The sequence below is a fragment of the Xenopus laevis genome, chromosome 9_10L (assembly GCF_017654675.1).
Source record: "Xenopus laevis strain J_2021 chromosome 9_10L, Xenopus_laevis_v10.1, whole genome shotgun sequence".
Lineage (NCBI taxonomy): Eukaryota > Metazoa > Chordata > Amphibia > Anura > Pipidae > Xenopus > Xenopus laevis.
This window is the reverse complement of record NC_054387.1, coordinates 81,813,238-81,833,703: the sequence shown is the minus strand read 5'-3', so window position 1 is coordinate 81,833,703 and position 20,466 is coordinate 81,813,238. Positions and strand designations below refer to the sequence as shown.

The 20,466-nt window shown below is 37.4% G+C and overlaps 1 protein-coding gene across 1 annotated transcript in view; it reads right to left on the bottom strand.

Moving 5' to 3' along the window:
* Positions 1-2,447: 2,447 nt before the first annotated feature.
* The window catches only part of pcbp1.L (poly(rC) binding protein 1 L homeolog), a 34,797-nt gene continuing 16,778 nt past the window's right edge, over positions 2,448-20,466 (bottom strand). The window contains 12 exon segments of the mRNA NM_001097851.1: positions 2,448-3,838; positions 5,319-5,481; positions 5,993-6,045; positions 8,561-8,620; positions 10,619-10,660; positions 14,011-14,085; positions 16,118-16,246; positions 16,372-16,503; positions 16,991-17,107; positions 17,269-17,301; positions 18,715-18,738; positions 19,123-19,223. Of these exon segments, the coding sequence (NP_001091320.1) occupies positions 8,576-8,620; positions 10,619-10,660; positions 14,011-14,085; positions 16,118-16,246; positions 16,372-16,503; positions 16,991-17,107; positions 17,269-17,301; positions 18,715-18,738; positions 19,123-19,191 (666 nt within the window). The 5' untranslated portion in view covers positions 19,192-19,223 and the 3' untranslated portion in view covers positions 2,448-3,838; positions 5,319-5,481; positions 5,993-6,045; positions 8,561-8,575.

The following is a 20,466-nucleotide window of genomic DNA, read 5'->3' as shown; positions in this document are numbered from 1 at the left end:
CTGCAGTGAAATAATACTTTTATTCATGTATAAATGACATGACAATGGTTACATGATTGTTGTTTTTTATTCATTCCCATTAGACAGAATAAAGGTTGCAATCAGGAAAAGTGGAGCCCAATTCACCCATCTGACCATCCCCTGGTGACTAATCCCGCAATCAATCTACTCAAAGTCCACTCCTTTAGCAGTAGAAATACCCACCACTTTTCCAACAGTTTCGACCTACACACACATGTACTGGGCCCCCCCCCTGAAAGGACTCCTGTCCTCTTGTCCCCCTCCCCTTCTTTGGCCGCACTGCAGAGAATGATTCATGATGAAGATTGTGTGAAGGTAAGATATTTTCCCCCAAAAACTATGGGGTATATTTATCAGAGAGTTATATTAGAGTTGAACACAGTTCCCCAGAGTTCCAAAGTCCTCTATTCAATTATTATTGTCATATTCTGCCATCTACTGGCGAAACTGTAAAATTAAGACTTTGGAAAAAACATGGAAAATGGTGTAAAGATCACACAATTCACTCATCTATTTTGTGGGTTCATAGAAAAATGTCCCACAGGACTGGTCAATAACAAAATAAATTACAAAAGAAATGATAAGCTCAAACTGTAAGTTCAACCAGCACTTTTGAATTTTATAAACAGCAGTGAGTGTAGATGAGGCAGTAGGCAAGGCTGAACTTACAGTGGAGCAGTTGGAGATGCAGCTCCCTTTCCCTCTGCAAAAAATGGCCCCACAGATTTGTAGCCAAAACACCTGAAAGTCCCAGTAGATATACCTATGGGACTGATTATTAGGAATATTATTGGCCTTTGTTGTTAAATCAGTGTGAGTGCATAAGAAAAATGTTCCTTTGTAAATGACGATGCACTCTGCTTGCCTGCTGCTTATTCTCTTTAGGAAGTATCTCTTCAATGCAAAACACAACCAATACCATTGTATCAGTGGTTGTCTGACTTTTTTAGTCCAACCTTTGGTCAGCCCCCCCTTATAGCTAATAGCTACAGTCATATGAAAAAGTTTGGGAACCCCTCTTAGCCTGCATAATAGTTTGCTTCACTTTCAACAAAAAAGATAACAGTGGTATGTTTTTCATTTCCCAGGAACATCTAAGTACTGGGGTGTTTTCTGAAATTTTGAAAGGCTGAAATTTGAATGCATGTAACTGCTCAATATTGATTACTGGCAACACCAAATTGGTTGGATTAGTTTGTTAAGCCTTGAACTTCGTAGGAAGGTGTGTCCAATCATGAAAAAAGGTATTTAAGGTGGCCAGTTGAGGTTGCAAGTTGTGCTTTGACTCTCCTCTGAAGAGTGACAGCATGGGATCCTCAGAGCAACTCTCAAAAGATCTGAAAACAAAGATTGTACTGGAGCGGCATATGCGGAGGATTGTGAGAATGGTTACAGACAACCCAAAATCACCTCCATAGACCTGCAAGAACATCTTGCTGCAGATGGTGTAGCTGTACATTGTTCTACAAACATCTGTATGGCAGGGTGATGAAAAAGAAGCCCTTTCTGCACTCACACCATAAACATTGTATGCAAAAGCTTATTTAGACAAGCCACAGTCATTTTGGAACAAACTGCTTTGGACTAATGCGACAAAAATTTCGTTATTTGGTCATAACAAAAAACGCTTTGCATGGCAGAAGAAGAACACCACATTCCAAGAAAATCACCTGCTACCTACTGTCAAATTTGGTGGAGGTTCCATCATGCTGTGGGGCTGTGGGTCTGTGTGGCTAGTTCAGGGGTTGGGGCCCTTGTTAAAGTCAAGTTAAAGTCAAATTCAAACAAATATCAACAAATTCTTAAGGATAATGTTCAAGCATCATTAAGTTGAAGTTACGCAGGGGTTGGAAATTCCAACAAAACATCTACAATATGGAATGGAATATCTATGGGATTATTTGAAGCAGGCTGTCCATGCTCGACAGCCATCAAATTTACCTGAACTGGAGAGATTTTGTATGGACGAATGGTCAAAAATACGGCCATCCTGAATCCAGACACTCATCAAAGGATATAGGAGGCGTCTAGAGGCTGTTATATTTGCAAAAGGAGGCTCTTTTGTTATGATGCATATTGCATAATATATTAGTCAAGTAACCATAGTTCCAAGATGGGCAGGGACTATGTTTTCATCCAAATGACCTTTAAGTTGGTCTTTGAGTGTAGGGTAATAAATAGTCTTCCTTGGAACCGGAGAGTAAAAGTCTGTGGGTGCCGTGTCCCCCTTGGCTCCCCTGGTTCTGGCACACATGCTACACACATATATGTATAATTATGGATAATTACACACAGTTACAATTGTGGGATCCTACATACACACAATCATGACCACAATACACAAGTGCATGCACACACACACACACACACACACACACAAACAAACCTGTTCTGTTACACAGAAATAAAGGAGCCAAGGCAAAAAGTGAGCACAAATGGTATAATATATATCATCAGATTTTGAATAAATATTTCATCAACAGCATACACATGATTAATCTCACACTAGCAAGAAGACATTACTGTACTTTTCATCCTTAATTAAACTAAGATCCATTCAACAAGAGAAACGCCAGAAGCCTAGGCCGCCCCAGCAATGAAACATAAAGTCAGAATTCTGCTGGGATCAGAGGGAAGTAACCTCATTTATATATATATATATATATATATATATATATATATATATATATATATATATATATATATATATATATATATATATATATATATATATGAATATATATATATAGAGGGGAAGGACCAGGGTAGAAGATGATGTACGATAAATGTGGTTCAGGGATTGAAGGATAGGAGTCCCTATACTTGGGGGTTCAGTGTTCTATGTACATGAGGGAGTAAATAGTGTGAACAGAATCTTGGCAAGACATTCTGTGCACACAGTTCAGGTGAATAGTCTCTCAGCTGATGGAGAGGATATTTACAGCTGGCAAATTTGGCAGAGAGATAACTGTTTGTATAGTCCTAGGGTGTTATTTATAAAGAAAAAAGAACTGAACAAAATAAATTCTGTATCCAGCAGCTTTTGTAGGAAATTGTTACTAGTGCACATGTGGCAGAACCCTGGAACTGCTTAGTATGTGACTACCACCTGTAATTGCAGCATTTTTGGCATGTGTAGAGATGACTAAAATAACAGCATTTCATAGTGACCAGTGTACATGTAAGAAGCAATAATGCTATATAAGCAGGGATCCTATATGCACTCAAAAGTGGCATATGGTTTACATATATTATACAATGAGCACGCAGGGCCTGTACAAATGTAACCACAGTCTGAATGACATGTGGAGCCCATAGTCTGTGTACATGCAAATATCATACACAAAATGCAAGTAGGGCACAACGGTATGGAATGAGCATGTATTTAACCATAATCCTGCTGCTTCTTAATCTGTCCACACTGGCAACACTTATGCACACAGCTGGGAGGCTACATTCATTATTTCATCCTGTAAATGTGCATCTTTATGCTGAAAATTCAGCAGTGACACCCATGCCCACTGTAACATAAGTAGGAATAACCACTGACATGTTTGTATTGGTGCCTGAGCTGGATGCAGGTATAAAGCATTTACAGTATTTATGTATTTCATTAGCAGGGTGCACAAGTCCAATGCAGGGTCATTATGAGTTTTCTAGCACAGGTGAAGGTCATTTTGAAGGGGAGATTAAACAGAATGAAGAATTAAATCCTATGGTTGTATGAAGCACAGTCAGCAGTGGTCAGAAAGGGTCACAGAAGGGAAACCCAAGGCCAAGTCACAGCGCGCCCATCCCAGTAACCTCAGACGTCAGCCTAAAACAAAAAGGGTATATTAATAAACATGCATAGACATGCACATAACTGATTTACAATAACTACATTATTACATTGTCATGGGACATCATTTTTCAGCATTGGATGTGTGGCTGGTGGGTGTTAGTGTGTTCTCAGGTTCTGCACCAGATGGTGTAACTTGGTGCAAGTGCGATAAGTTCAGCTCCCTCTGCTTAGTGTCTAGAAAGGGTCTTGTAATACAGTATCTGACACACATACATCGATGCATTAAGGCACACTTGGCTGTGCCAGCTGACACTTGTTAACTGTTTGGTTAGCTAGTATAGGGCAAAAATACCCTATGCGGCATAGATGTTAAGCACGGTGGTCTCTATCACTTTGCCAAATGAGCAGACCTTTCCCAATATTCCCATATTAAAACAGGCAATATCAGATCACAGTGATGGGGATACAGGCCATCAGGATGAGGACGGCACCAACAAGCCAACATGATCCATGCCCAGAAGGGATTTCAAACCAAATAGTCATCTGGACTATTTTTGCCCAGTTATCAGTCTGGTAGGCCCAATACACAGATGATAGGCTGCCAACTGGGTTCGTCAGCAGCTTTTATTGGCCCATGTATGGCCACCTTACCAGTCAGTGAGCCTGACACAGGAGTGATGCCCTTGTGCATTGAGATGTCACAATGCTGGCTCTTGTTTGGGCCATAAACACACTTTTATAAAATTTCTATAAAATTTCTACATCAGACTTTAGTAGTCATTTTTCCAGTGTGAAACCATCTGCTGTCACTTACCATTAGGTGGATGTGCCAGCAGCAGCAGTTGTGTCCCCCTATAAAGGTAATTGGCTAATAGGAATTTATTTTGAAATAACCCAGCACATCTAATGCCTGAGGGCCAAACAATCGGATCAGTCTGATATTGCCCACCTCGATGTGGGCACATATGTGAAAGATACGCTCATTTGGCAACCTTGTCAAATGAACTGATCTTCACGTGTATGGTCAGCTTTGTTTCTTAAGGAAAGACATTAATGTGCTGTTAAAGTGGAACACTGTGCTATTTTTTGCATAATGGAAGAAGATATACAATAATTCTAAGGAGCTTTCGACTGTGCTTTAATTACTTCAATTGGTTTTAGTTATTTGTTAACATAATTGCTACTGAAAGCAAAATTTACCTGTTTCTTTCTATTTTTTGTGCTGCTAATTCTTGAAACAATATACCAAAACAGCAGTGTGAGGAAACAGCCAAGGCTTTGTGGGAATTGGTGAGATGAGTACTGGCATGTGCTACAGTCAGAACCAGCAGTGCAGAAAGGGACAAATATTTCTTTTAATTACATTTACAAATAACTTTAAAACCACTGAGAATTTGTGATTGATGCATTTTGGAAAGTAGCTTAGAATGAGATTTTCTTTCATTAGACCAGAAACAGATTGTATTCTATTGTCTGTATAGGGTATATATTAAAAGTTGGTATGTATGATTACCTGGCGTTGATGAGGTACTGTGCAAGGCTGATATTAGCTGGGCTCCCAGTGATGGTGATCTGACGCTCTGCTGACCCTTCCATGGTGCTGGCAATTTTGATTTGTGCTCCAGACATCTGTCGAATTTCATTGATTTTGGTTCCTTGGCGTCCGATTATGCAGCCTATTAGCTGGAAAAACAGAGCAGCTGAAACATGTCTGGGGTGAAATAGTTATGGTTTAATGGGGCTAAAACTGAAGATGCACATGCTGTTCCCTACTGTCATGTTCCTGAAAAATATTACTGTCATACCAAACAGTTTACTAATTAACATTAAAAAAATAGAATGGAAGGACAAATAGGAAAGTTTATTTTTGCAGGCAGCTGAATCACAACAGTCACATGCACTTGGCTGAACATTTACATTATATCACAACATGTAACCTTGAGAAAACAACTTTAACTGGGTTGAAAGCCATCAAGATGCATCAATAAGAGATTATTCTCCAATCCAGCCCAATTTTCACCTAAATAAAAATGGCGGCTGTCCATGATGATGCTTACTTGTCCCAACATGTGGCCAGACCTGGGGCCTCTTTAAATGAAATAAATATATATGTGTAAAAAGCTGAAGAGACTATGATCAAACTGAATGGAAATGATAAGAAAGACATAAAAGAAGATGGATACTCACATCATTGGGTATGGTGAGTTCATGAGTACTTGCCTGGGGACTGGCATCCATACCTAACACATGAAGCAAAAAGGGTTAGATATCGGCTTGGAGAAACTCCATAATTGTCTCACCTAAGTTTAGAGTAAGATGCTGACTCTCACCTGGGCACTATTCCAGGCTGGCTTTTAGCTGGGATAATATTTCTCTGCTGACTCTGAGCTGTTTCCATGTATGAATTTAAAAGCTCTCAGGTATACACACAAACACCTTACAGTTTTGCCTCAGAGTTTACTGGAGTACTGATTTTTCTTACTAAAGTAAAGGTGCCATGAAATATGGAATGGAATGAACTTTTCCAAGTCTGACCACATAAGCAAAACACGATCCATGCCCTAATGAATACAAAATTGCTAAACTTAATTTTCAGCTGCTTGTAGCTGTGTGCTTCCAATAAGATAGGCAAAGTATACAAAGCTCCAGGGCATCATAGAGCTAATTATTCTACGAGCCCACAAGGTGCGACAGTGTTTGGAGTGAAGTAGGCATTTGTCCTCAGTGGAGCTAAATATCAGTGCGGATTACATATCACAGGCATAGGACACTAATGGACTATGCAATGGAGCCCTAAAAGTATGATTAGTTCTTTTTCTAAGTGGCCATGAATACAAACCACTGTTAAATGTAAGAACCAGATCTATTTACAATAGACAACAGGAAATGCTTCAGAATTCGCTACAGGATACATGAAAGGTAAAAAACAAGTTAAATGTAAAATAACAATGGCTTAGACCATAATAGCCTTGTCACTGGCAACTTTATTCTTTTATTCCTTAGTTGTTCTGGTTTCCCAACTTGCTGTTTCACTCAAAATGTATTCTACCCTCCACATTGTTATATCTCAGCCTAGCATCCATCCAAGTAGTGAACTCCACTGACACAATCCCAGCATGTAGACGCATTTGGTGTAACACAGTCTCAGTATCTAGTGTAACATGGACACATGAAGTAGCATGGAGGAAGATGTTTTATCAAACATGTCCTATATATGTCTTTAAAGCTGCTTGTAAACCTTCAGCACTACCCCGATATGTAATATAAGGCACTACGTTTGCCCAGGAGCAGTAATCCATGACAACCAACAAGATTCTTGCATTTAAACAGGTGACTAGTAATTGCTACCTGCTGATTGGTTACCATAGGTTACTGTCCCTGGGCAAACTTAGTGCCTTTTATTACATAACCCACCGCTTTCAGCATTTTCACAATGTAATAATGATCAAGAACAAGAGTGCAAAAAAGGTAGATTGCAATCTACCAGCAGATCTTGAGGTGGTAACCCAGTATTGTCCACATACACCACTCTTTTGGGTACTTTCCAATCGGATTTGTAAAATAATGGTTTGTAAAAGGGGTGTACCTTTAATTGCAACATTATTTGCTTTCTCTCAATGAAGTTACATTTCCTACCGTAGTCTAAAACCTGAGGTGGTAGACTCCAATGTGATAGCTTCACTAAAATAAGAGCCTGCACTAAATGTGGTACATATAACCAAGAGTCCTTTCTCTCTTTCCTACCATTGGCAGCACCCATGTCAGAAACTTTTATATTATATTAGGCACAGATCTGCAGATTAATATATACTCAGGGCCCACGGCATTTAAAAAAAATGTAGCAGTTTCTGATGTTGGGATAAGGAAGTTGGTATCACTACAGGTATACATTGCTATCCAAAATCTCCTACAGTAACAATGGACATAATCTCCCACAAATGTATTGAAAGTCATATAATTAATGAATTTCATGCCCACAACTTCTATTTCACAGGTTTAGGTTTACACTGTGATATATGTATGTGATACAATATTTGTTTGCCTTTCCCTAGAAGGACACCTCTACATGAATGTCTTTGCAGAATAATAAAGAGTAGGGAAAATTAGAGAAGGCTGACACATGAAGTCTTAGTATGCCTTCTACCACGTGGCTCTGCTCTGAGTGATGTATCTGTTTTTTTCAGGGAATATTTGTTCAGCATTCTACAGGGAAAAAGTATGACAGTTAAGAGGAATGGCACACAGGGTACCTTTGAGCACTTTGAAACAGCTCCCATGTTATCCGTGCTTCCTCTTGGGCCATGGTTCCCATTCCCTGTTTTTGCAATCCTCCTTATGCATCCCCCCCATCTGCCACGTTTTACATCTAGCTGAATTGGGCAGGGGTCAAAGGTAAGAGTGACAAGGGACCTTTCGAGTGAGGGTGGTGGGGGGGCACTGCATAAACCTCAACAATAACAGTGTTCCAGTTTTAAGCTACAAAATGTGCTACACAAACAATATTTACTCAGAGTTTAATTTTAAATTCTGCTTCCTCATAGTCTTCGTCTTGCACAGACTTGCAAAAAATGTTCCTCTCATTCAAATTAAACATTTTCTTCCATCATTTCAACAATACAAGATTTTTAAATGCACATTAACCTCCAGCCCATTATATTGTAAATCAAATATTATGTTTGGGTAGTGGACACATGGATCACCTTTTAGAACCTTGTGTGCAGCATTAAGCTTCAGTTCTATATAAAGTATTTTTACCTGCTGATTGACCCATCAAGTTTTGAGCTTCTTCAGAAGAATGTAAGGGCAGCTTTTCTCCTAAGGAGCAAAAAAGAAATACATTTAACTTTCTTGCCCTTGAGGAGGTCAGCATTTCTTACATCTTCTAAAAATGCTCAGAATCTGATGACAATAGTTCCCAACTATTAGCTTCATTATTGTGAATTAATAAATATCTGACTGTGAGAGACCCATCAGGCAGGTTTCTAGTACAGGACAGTTAGAGAAAGACAACAAGTGCACCAATCAACATGGAGTTATGGCTGATTCTAGTAGCTAATTCTAGTGTTTGATACAAAAATATATGAGAAGAGAAAGAGAAGTTAAAATGCCTGAGACGTGAGAAGAGAAGGAAGAATCTATAACGGGAAAATTGGGTACGTACCAGGGAAAGCAGGGGTGGTCTGTCCGAGGGGAGTAAAGGGGGTTTGCTGCATGGCCAACTGGTGAAGCTTGGTCAACTGCTGAGGGGTAGGAGGGACATTAGAACTAAGAAGGTTATTGTTAGAAAGTTCAAGAAGTCACAGGCACAAGAAAACAGAATCAAATGATAAAACACAACAAGCCACCAGGGAGCCATGCCACTCAAGGTGTGCTTCTACTGAGAGAGTACTTGGCTTAAAGAAGACTAAAACAAAAAAAGAGTTCCTGCATACCCCTAAAGCAAAACCTGGTTGCTTGCCTTTCATGCTATGATTGTACACTCAGTTTTACCAGCAAATGAGCATAGACTTATGAAATTCAGCAAACGAAAAGGACACTAACATTAATGTAAACTGGTTTGAACAAATAAAAAAAGCATTCTTGCTGCAACTGGATTAAGAATGGTATGTCTTTCTCAGACAGGGTCAGTTTGGATCCAACATCCTTCCAAATCCTTGTCTTTCAAGTACTGATTGCATTTTGTGCATATACTAGTTACAGTTGAATATAATAAATATTTTAATGCACCAGTATGAAAGTTTAGTAAAGAGTTCCAATATATAAGCTTTTTAAACAATATTGCCTTCTTCTTCTAGATGTCCTGATCATGTGATTAACAAAACATTGCACATTTTATATGGCATGCCAATGAACTCTTCACTTTCATAGCAATCCATTAAAAGGTAACAGACTGTTCATTTATATGACTTTTCTTGGACACTTTAAGGTGTCTAAGTGGTTAGATTGACTGATTTGCAACACTAGGGTCCTCAGGTCTACCTGGGTACCTGAGCACTATGAAGGAAGTTTTTATACCCCCCCCCCATGTGTGTTGCATTCCTCTGGGAACTCCAGTTTCCTCCCATACATACATGCAGGATAACTGGATCCCACAAAACGAGCAACACACACATATTCATTGTTTTCCATTTTAGCGAAGATATCAGCAACATTGAATCCTTGTTGAACCCTTTTGTAACCACACATTTTAAATATGCCAAGCCCAATGGCTCCTTTTTCTAGCAGAAAGATATTTTCAAAAATGTGGCTTAAAAAGCCAAGTGCTAGCCAAACTACAGTATGCTAGCCAAACTAAATTCCCGTTCAATACATCTCTTATTGTATTACAACAGGAGAATCAAATCAACCTGTGACTCATTGAGGTTATCATGACCACATTCACATTTACTGTATTTTTTGCGTGGGTATGGTAACATTGAAGTTTAAAGTAAAATTAGCTATAGACTGAGAAGAGAATAGGTACATGACTTGGCCATCAACCTACAAGTTTATAGAGCTGTGATACATCATCCATGTTCATTTCTAATGAGGTTTATTCTTATTTCAAACCACAACCCTTTTTTTATTAAAGCTTGTTAAGAAATTTAGTTTCAAAAATATATTTTATATGAACAGAGAATAAATATCCAGCATCAATTAGCCAAGTATTCTCTTCCTGAAAGCAACATGTGCCCCTTTGTGTGACAAATACAGAACTCCCATCTCAGACATATTAATATTATTGTCTAATATTAATTATCAGTATTATCAACATGCTGGGGAGAAAGAGTCAGGAGGAGGAGGGCAGTAGGGGGTGAGAGATGGAGAACTCACATCAGGGTGAGGAATGGCGTATTGTCCTTGGATAGAATAGGCCTGAAACAGAAGGGGAGAAAGATTAAAGTCAGTGTGGCATAACACATAAAGGGAAAGAATTCAGACAAACAAATGGATTATGGTAACTGAATGAGTATATTTACAGATATCCCTGGAAGATATCTTTGGAGACTTCAGCAAATAATTATTTTAAGAGAGTGGGGGAGTAGAGCTCTTTGGATGGTAAATTTAATCTTTGATCTGTGCTATATTCTATTCAGCCATCCGATGATTTCTGCATGTAGAAGGATATAACATTTTGGTTTAAGCAGGCTAATAACAGAGAGATTGATAAATGACAGTTGGCCTCTTTTTGTGGCTAGCTAATCCCCCATTTATTTGAGAGAGATTACATTGAATAAAATACAAAAAAAAATAGCTTAAAGGGAATGTCAACCCAAAAAATATTTTTTGCCTAATAAAAGAAAATATACTATAATTCGATTATTTTCAATATCTTTTCTTAAATTTTCTGTGGGTTTTTAAGTAATTTTTATATGTAATGTTATTAAAAGCAGTGTTTACTGGTCCCTTTCTATTCTCTGTCCTGGTGGCTCAGACAACTGATTAACAGATCTGCCTTTGCTGGGGAACTAAGACTTTTGCAACATTGTTTAAGAAGTAACACGTAGGAGTGAAGCAAATGCTGTTTTCAATAGTTTTCACAAATAACTTTAAAAGCATTGACAATTTTTAAGAAATGCATATTGGAAAATCGCTCAGAATTATATTTTCTTATATTGGGGTTGACCTGCCATTTAAGCTTAGCCTTTAAAACCGTAAGGTATGTTCTTGTACTAGGGAGGAAGATGGCATGAAATCTATTTTTCCATGTGTCTGAGAATGTTTTTGGGGCATGTTTCAAAATGAATTGAGAAAGCACAGTGGCATAAAAGTATATTCAGAGAAAAAATCTATAGAGATAGCAGAGAATTAAGACAATTTCATTTGATTGAATTGATTTGATTGAATCAGGTCAGTCACCACTATGGCACAGCAGTTAAAATCAGTTGGGTGCTGTAATATAAATGTTGACAAGAACATCCCATATATAATGTCTGTTGTGCAGGCCTATTGGCTTTAACTGTTAGGAAAAGTAATATTTTGGCAGATATTCAATGGTACTTTGACCCATGGTGGAAAACATCACAACGGATTATCTCACAATTGCTGAGACTGTTGTGTGATTGTTACCTTATCTCCACTCTGATTCTGAGTCTTACAGAAGCATTTGCATCCTGCATCCTGATTTACTGATATGTAAATGTTTTTTTCTTGCAGGACATTGAGCAAAAAAAAGTGTATGTGGGGGGTGGGGATGTGTAAATATTTTTCCAGTTTATAAAACATTCTGTTGAGGATGGAAATGTTAGCATGGCAATTTGTGCCCAACAATTTTTAAATCCTGAATACAATTTTTAGCTTTAACTTCAATTTTTTTCTATAACTTTTTTTTAAAAAAAACTTCCCTCTGAGTTGGTATAAACTCCTATATTTCAAGTTTGCATTCTATTGACATGTTGATTTAAAAAAATCAGTGTATATGGCAAAGTTTTGCTCAGGAGAAAATATTTTTGCTTGTTTTGTGTGAGAAAAAATGTCAACAATAATTGCAGTAAAAGCAACTCTTTTCCCAATATATTTTCCCAAACATTAGTAAATTAGCTTGTATGTAATTAGGCAGTTGATAAATGGAGACAAAATGTGAATGAAGTGTTATTGCCAATACTGCAGTGTATTTTATAAAGACAAACAATATAATTCCTGAACACATTCCTGGTTTGTACAAGATTTCACTCATCCGGTGCAAAGTGATCTCAGTTCTCAACGCTCATGTAACACTGTTGAATAATCAAGTTAATGCACAATCATTGGATTGGCCTTTATGGAAAGCTCATAAAAACAGCTACAATGTGTGTTGTAGAACACACTGAGAAAATAGGTTGTGAGTCGGTGTCACTGACGATCAATTTCTTTCTCAAGTTCCAGATAAAATTGAAGTGTGATCATTCTGGTTAGTTTGAACTAAAGAGAACCAAACTAATGAACAAATGTCTTTTTAGTTTGTATCAATGGATAAAGTTTATCTACTATTTCCCATATGCAGCAGCCCTATGTCTGACCCCAACTACCCAACAGGAAATCCTGTTTGGCCTTTGGGCAAAAAATCTGTATGGCATCTCCCACTAATATTAAATATACAGATTGCATTTCTCTCAAATTACCTGTCAGAACTTTTTATTTATATTTAATGATAAGCTTAACATAACTCTTCTTCTTCTTCCATATAAACTTTTGGTTGTTCTAGATTACTAGACATGATGCAACATTTTTATTACTAGGTCGTAATGTAATTAACTAGGCGGTGATATAAATTATGCGGTAATATAATGTAATAAAAAATGTTGTACCATGTCTTGTAATCAATAACACTGAACCTGTGTAAAAGCAGATATCTGATTTGTTTGCAGACCTGGAGCAAACTCTGTGTTTTTTACTTCATTGCCCCAAAGGTTTAATCCCCATGGAAGAGAGTTTCTCTGGTCCCTTTGATTTACATCTCTATACATACTATAAGGGTTCAATCTGTGCTTGCTTTGCAGTACTAGAACTTTTTCACATTTCACACACATTGTTATTCCATATCATATGTACAGTATCTGCTGGACAGCATGTGCAGTTGAAAGATGATCAGACAGTACATGCAGATGATCCAATGAACACGTAAGAGCTACCTACGGTAAGTATAATGTTATCCAGTCATTCACAACAAACGTCAGACCATTCTCCCATTTTACAATCCAAATCATGCAAAGGATGTCAGGTGCATTAACACAGAGAATCATTACCGGCACCTTGGAGAGTCAGACAGGCTCCAACCAATGGCAGGGTAGGAGGTGTTTTTGTTTTTATATAAACGTTTTACTTACCATATAGGCATTTGAGGATCGCCCCCTTAAAGCTGCTGCCCTATGTACAAAGCCTCAAGCCCCTTTATGTTATATAACAGTATACACCCCTGTACAGGTTATAAAAGCCATAACTAGTACAGGGCAGCTATGATTCTTGGCACTGTAAAAAAAATATCAGCATTACTATATTTTTAGCTATCTTCCCTATTAATAGCATGACATCAAGGAGGCTGGTAAAATACTGGATAGGTGGCAACCCTATGTGTGTGAGATAGGGATGCCGGGAATGTCTCTTGTGCATATGCTCCTTTTTGACAAGTGATAATCTGCAGGATGAGAAAACATGCAAGAAAATCTTTACAAACTAACGGGCAGAGGCTGATGTTGCAGCAACAGGCTGAGGTTTGCAGTGGAGGCACCCAACGGGTCCGCTCTTACCTGACCACCTGCAAAAATGACAGGGGCGGAGGCGGGTTTTGGACGGTAAGGGATTGTAGCACCTTTTGGTGGGGACTAGGAAAAGGGACAGGAGAGAGAATATTAGAGCATCCCCAGAAATATCCAACCCCCATTGACATGCAGATTTAGAATAATATGACATATTACATTTCTGCACTATAATAACTACATAAAATAAAGTCAGTGAGAATAATGTGACACTGTGCATATTATAGTCTCCACTAACTCATCAATATTTTCCTCCCTTTTCTCTATATACTTTTATAATTGCAAGAAAGAATGTTCTGTGTGTACACACTAAGTCAAACCTTCATATTATAAGAAGAGAAAACTATAACATATAACGCTAACTTATAAGCAGGGTCCACTTTCTCTTTTGCAGCACATGGAGTCTAGAAGTTTCTTCAATGTGTAATTATTCCTCTTATTATTTCCTTAGTATTATACAATGAGAACTAAAGAACAAATATTATTTAGAAATGCTGAACCATGTGTTTTTGTCTTCTGTTCCAGCCCAAAGCAACAACAGGCCTTTGGCAGTGAAGATGTATGCCTCTGAATATGCTCTCTGTAACTCCTCATCTTGTGTTTTGCTGATTCACAGCATATGCTCCAGGCATAATAAATCCACACTAATGTTACAGGGCATTCCAAATCAGCCTTCTATAAGTATAAGCTTTTATGAAGGATGAAGCTTTAATGATTTCCGGCAACCCCTAAGCTTAGCTTAGCCCAGAGCACACTGAGCATGTGCAGTGTCACTGAAACTAAAAGGATGACCTAATAGGGTCAGATAATGGGGTGCTGCGGTGGACAAGTTTGAAGGCATGGATCATTACTGTAGTAGAGCTGCTGAACCTTTGGACTGGTACAGTAGTTCAGTATTAAAATACAGCATTTCTAGTCAGATTATTTCTAGGCTTTAGCCTTCATTTATAAGTACATTATTGATGGTGAACAGTAAACTGGTATTCTTCATCTAGAAAGTAAGAAAGTAGTGGGTATATATGATATGCTTTTGTTTAGTATTAATAGGTACCCTGAACTGCACTTTACTTTGGATTTCATTACATTTGCATCATGGCCTACAGTCTGTATTTAGATGTATAATCAGTTTATGCATTATTTATTTTCAGGGCATCCCATAAAAGTTATGGTATATACAGTTTGTTTACCATCTGTTCTTTTTTATACTGTATAGTGCCTGACTATTACTTCTTATCTTCTCCAAGAATTAAAAACATTTTCTGATTTTCTTACTTACATTTAACTTACTGCAATTCATAGGGGAGTATTTATCAAAGAGTGAAGTTAGAGATCACCACAGTCCTCTAGAGTGAAATTCCGCTAATCTCCGTTCATTTCTATGGGATTTTGAAAGGTGTATTTATCAAAGGATGAAATTTCACTTTCACCCATTGATAAATACTCTTTTAAAAATCCCATATAAATGAATAGAGAGTGGTGGAATTTCACTCTAGAGGACTGTAGTGATCTCACTCTTTGATAAATATACCCCATAGACTTGTGATAAATTCAGTGATCACTGGCATGGTATTGACATAGGGGCACATTTACTAAGGGTCGAATTTCGAAAGTTAAAAAATGTAGAAATTCGACCATCAAATTTGATACTTCGATAGTCAAAGTATTTTTTTGATTGATTTAATCCTTCGAATCGAACAATTCGAAGGATCGTACTAAAAAAAACTTTGACTTTGATCTTAGCCAAAGACTCAGAGAGGTTCTAGGAGGTCCCCCATAGGTTAAACAGCAATTTAGCAGGTTTAAGGTGGCGAAGTGTCGAACTTTTTTTTTAAAGAGACAGTACTTTGATTTTCGAATGGTCGAATTTGTGAAGTTTTTTCAATTCAAATTGAATTTTGGCCTATTCCATGGTTGAAGTACCCAAAAATTACTTAGAAATTCGATGTTTTTGAATTCGAAAATTCACTTCGACCCTTAGTAAATGGGCCCCATAGTGTAACTAATTTTGCACACACTCTATAAGATTAATGCCTTCAACTGTGGATCATTTTGTTTACTTATGGTGTTAATACAATAGCGCAGCTGTCACAAACTGTACCTCCAACATCACCACGCATATCTGCTTCACACACTGAATGATGGCATCAGGGGTGCCAGAGATGGTCACTGCCCGCTCAGTAGAATTAGGCAGCATATCACCAGCCACCTGCACCTGAGATCCTGTAGACTAAAACAATACAAAGCATAGTACATGATCTTTGTTGCTCTTATTAATCTGAGAAACAATATATTTGCCTCATAAGCATTGCTATTATTTCCTTCCACTCTAAGCAACCTTCTTAAAGCACTCACCTCTCTGATCTCTTTGATCTTAGAGCCACCTTTCCCAATTAAGGATCCACACTGGCTTGCTGGTACCACCAATCGCAAAGTGACAGGTGGCTTGCTGGTAGCTGTGCTGTTACTCATCGAGTTGATAATGTCCTATACAGAGAGAATAATGAATTTTAAATCTTAATGGGAGAATTATTGTATTATATTGTTATTGTCCAGGACGAATTTTGACATATTGATTTCATATATGACATACTAACTCAGGAGTGCCATCCCCTGGGATTACTAAGCACCAGGCTTTACCCAAAGCAGAGGCTTGGGTGTGCACACAGAAATCTATAGTGCAATGCTGAACCTTCATACAACTTCATTACATGTTAATGCTCTCAAAACTCTAAAAAGTGACTCTGTGTGCTCTTCTGCGCTGGTTGGTTGGGGAGAACTATACATTCTTTATGCTGAGTTTGGTCTCATATCACAGGTTTTTATTTCATGAAATACTGATTCCTATGGCCCTTGTTGATTAAGTACAGAATTTATGCCTGGTGGCTAGAGTTAGTGTGTGGTTTCCATGGCTCAGTATTCCATGCAGACTGACATTCTGTTTTGGATGTGCCAATAATACTGATTATCTCACCTCCTCAAACTTATAAGCAATCATGGCAAAGGCCTTGAATATTGCATCTGTGGGCCCCGTGATTGTTACAATCCTCTCTGGGCAGTTCCCTTCTGAGATGTTAATACGAGCTCCACTCTAGAACAAAGCAAAGGTAAAATGTTATAAAGACCTAATTTAAAATGCCTGTCATATAAGAAGTTTTAAGTGAGGAAGACATAGAATGTGCTGGTTGGGATATAATATTTAACTGTAATATGTTGTCTTGTAATCTCATTCATAAGTTACCTGACACTTACCTCTTCCCTCATTTTCTTCACGGTCTCTCCTTTCTGAAACCACAAAAATATTTGTTAGAGAGCTGCTTAATGCAGTGAAGGCATCATGGAAGAGAAAAAATTCCAATGTGCTTTGACAGTATATTTCATATATTAATACACCACCCCACTGCCATTGATGTCATTCATTTAGGTCTGGACTGAGAATCAAAATAAGCCCAACGTTTCAGATACACAGAGTCACAGACAGCCCACAGAGAGGCCCAAACAGCCCCCCACCAGCCCAATAAATAGTGACTAGCTATGGCATTTTACAGCAGCCCCTCTAGCATATGCTAGAATCCACAGATTGCCAGTATGGGCCTGCACTCTTTGCCTTTGACATTGAACTAGACTGTACAGACGATTACATAACTCCCAGTCAGCCAGTTCTGTTAAACTAACTTAATGTCTCACAAGATGACAATATTGCAGGAGGGTTTATATTAAACATTGAACATTATGGGTAATATACAACCAGAAGTTTTAACCACAAAAATCTTTACAGGAAAAGCTGTTAGCATCCTGGCTTTCTAACATAAACTTTGTTATTGATTCCTACACAGAATGATGGAAAACGGCATCATTGTTTCCTTGCTGCTCTTTATCCCTCAGAACATTATAGCAATCAATGTTGAACAGGCCTAACATTGAGTTATGGGATTTATTATAAGGTGGTCGGGGATAAAGAAAAAACAAAATAACAAAATAACATTTATCATTGTCCTAATAGTGAATTCCCTTCAGAACATTAAATTATATGGTGATAGAGGGGTAGTAATAAAAGTCTCTATAATATTGTATGATATCTACATTTTATTTAAACACTTGCCTTCATTCTTTGACATGTTATCAAGAAAGCATCAGGATTACTGCAGTCCATCAGTATCAGTCTTGCTATGTTTGCCACCAAGACAGAATGGCTCCAGGCACTTCCCTGCCACACAGCATGGAGGCTTAATTTCTGGGAGCATTATCTGAACTCTCTAATCATACATTTTAATACAATCTAGTTTTAAAAATTAATAGCTTAACGTTCATTACTCTAATTATAAAGGGTGAGCTCTGATGCTTAATATGTGCTATAGCTGATATTGCAATAACAATGCAATGGGAGAGTCACCCGTTTTACCCCAGCCTGTATATATATCCTATGGTTGACACTGAACAGAATTATAAAGTGTTGAGGCATTGCAAATGTACCTACTTGAACAAGAATTTGCATCCTGTGTTTAGTCTTCAGGGATGAATACGACAATAATTGTATTCTGCTACATACTTGCAGCACTTCCCACTGTCTTAAATGAGAACATTACCCACATGGTCACCTACATGGTGACTGTAATTTAAGGTAAATTATAGATAGTCATATGTCTAGTCAGATATTATAATTATTATCCCCATCTGCTGGAGCAGAGACAGTCTCACCTTGCCAATAATGCTTCCCACTTCCTGCAAAGACAAAATACATGAATTGTTAGTTACTGATTGAACTTGCAAAGATTAAAGGAGAGTAAAAAGACACATGATAGAAAGGTCTAAACAGATAATTGAGGAAATAATATATAATTTGCTAGTTATTGTAATGATATACAGGCAAACAGACTTGATATAAAAAAAACAAACAGATAAGATGATTCATTTATCAATATTCTCCTAGATGGATGGATAGAGGGAGGCACAGGGACAGGGGTTTGGGAATTCTCTGGTATAGTAATCTCAGTAAAGACAGCAATAGTGTGCAGCTACAAGACCAGCAGCTGTTCCAAACCTTTTATATGGTATATTACCAACAAATGCCATATATGAGATGCTAACGGATGAGCAGTTACTTACCTTGCCATGCATTAATAGGCGGATAGTCAGTGTTACATTTAGACCTCCTTCGGATACTTTGGCTTCCATGTTTCAGCAGCTGATTGCAAAAAAACTCTCACCTGTAAAATATGAATTGTGCCCTATTACACTGTAGTATTGTAAATCAACAACACTGGTTAAATAATAGATGAAATAAATATAATTATGAAATATCTCCTGTTACATTCTGTATTCCCTCATCTGATCTCAGCATGCTGAGTAGCACTGGCTTGTTTTTATTGGTATATTTCTGTTCTGCAGTAGAAATTTACATATATTTTCTGTTTTATTAACAAACTGGCCATCATTAGTTTAAAAATGATATTTTCTTTCTCTGTAATAATAAAACTTGATCCAAACTAAGATATAATTAATCCTTACTGGAGACAAAACCATCCTATACGGTTAAATTAATGTTTAAAAAATCTTTTTAGTAGATTTCAGGTATGGTGATCCAAATTACGGAAAGATCAAGCAAATTCAAGAAACTTTGTCAATTCGAGTTTTTTTAGTCTTTTGAAAGCCAATAGACTCATTGATGACTAGAATTAAGATTGGGATGTGTTCAAGTTTTTTCGTGTTTTTAAGTGATCGGATATTTAAGACTAAAGTTTTTTAATAAATAAGAACACATTACAAATGCATTAAATTTCTTACAAAAATTAGGACTTCAATGTGTTCTTTTTTTATTAAAAAAATGTAGTCTTAAAAATGCAAATGCATAAAAACCCTTGAAAACATCTAAAAGCTCAAAGCAAAGAAAGATTTTACAATTTGCAAAGGATAGCTCCCATTTACTTCTACATGATCTCACCAGCTTTTAGGTGTAACGTTTTGTATTATTGATTTATATGGTTTTTACACTTAATAAATATCAAATAGTTAAATGTTAAAAATGATTAGTTAAATGCACAGTTTTTAGCACTTAAAAGCATGATTTTGGAAAATGAAAAAAAAATATGAATAGTAAATCGGCCCTTAAGACAATGACACAAAGTGACATGTATGACAAGTGGCCAGCCATAATGGCATACTGTAAACTGTATACACATAAGAAAAAGAAATAGTTTTGTTTACGCCAGAGATAATGTTCTTTTTGATAATTAGACAAAAATGTTCACTATCCCTGTGACTAAAGCTACACAGTGGGGGTCATTTATAAAGTTCAGCAGCGCATATTTTTTGCAAATGGCTGTATTGCCCATGTTTTTTCCCAAATGCTAATATATTGCACTGCTCTGCCCATCTTTCCGTTTTTTGCGAATTCATAGTGTGAATAAATTTTCGCAAATGAGGTGGGAGTTTGAGTGAGCGCACCCAATA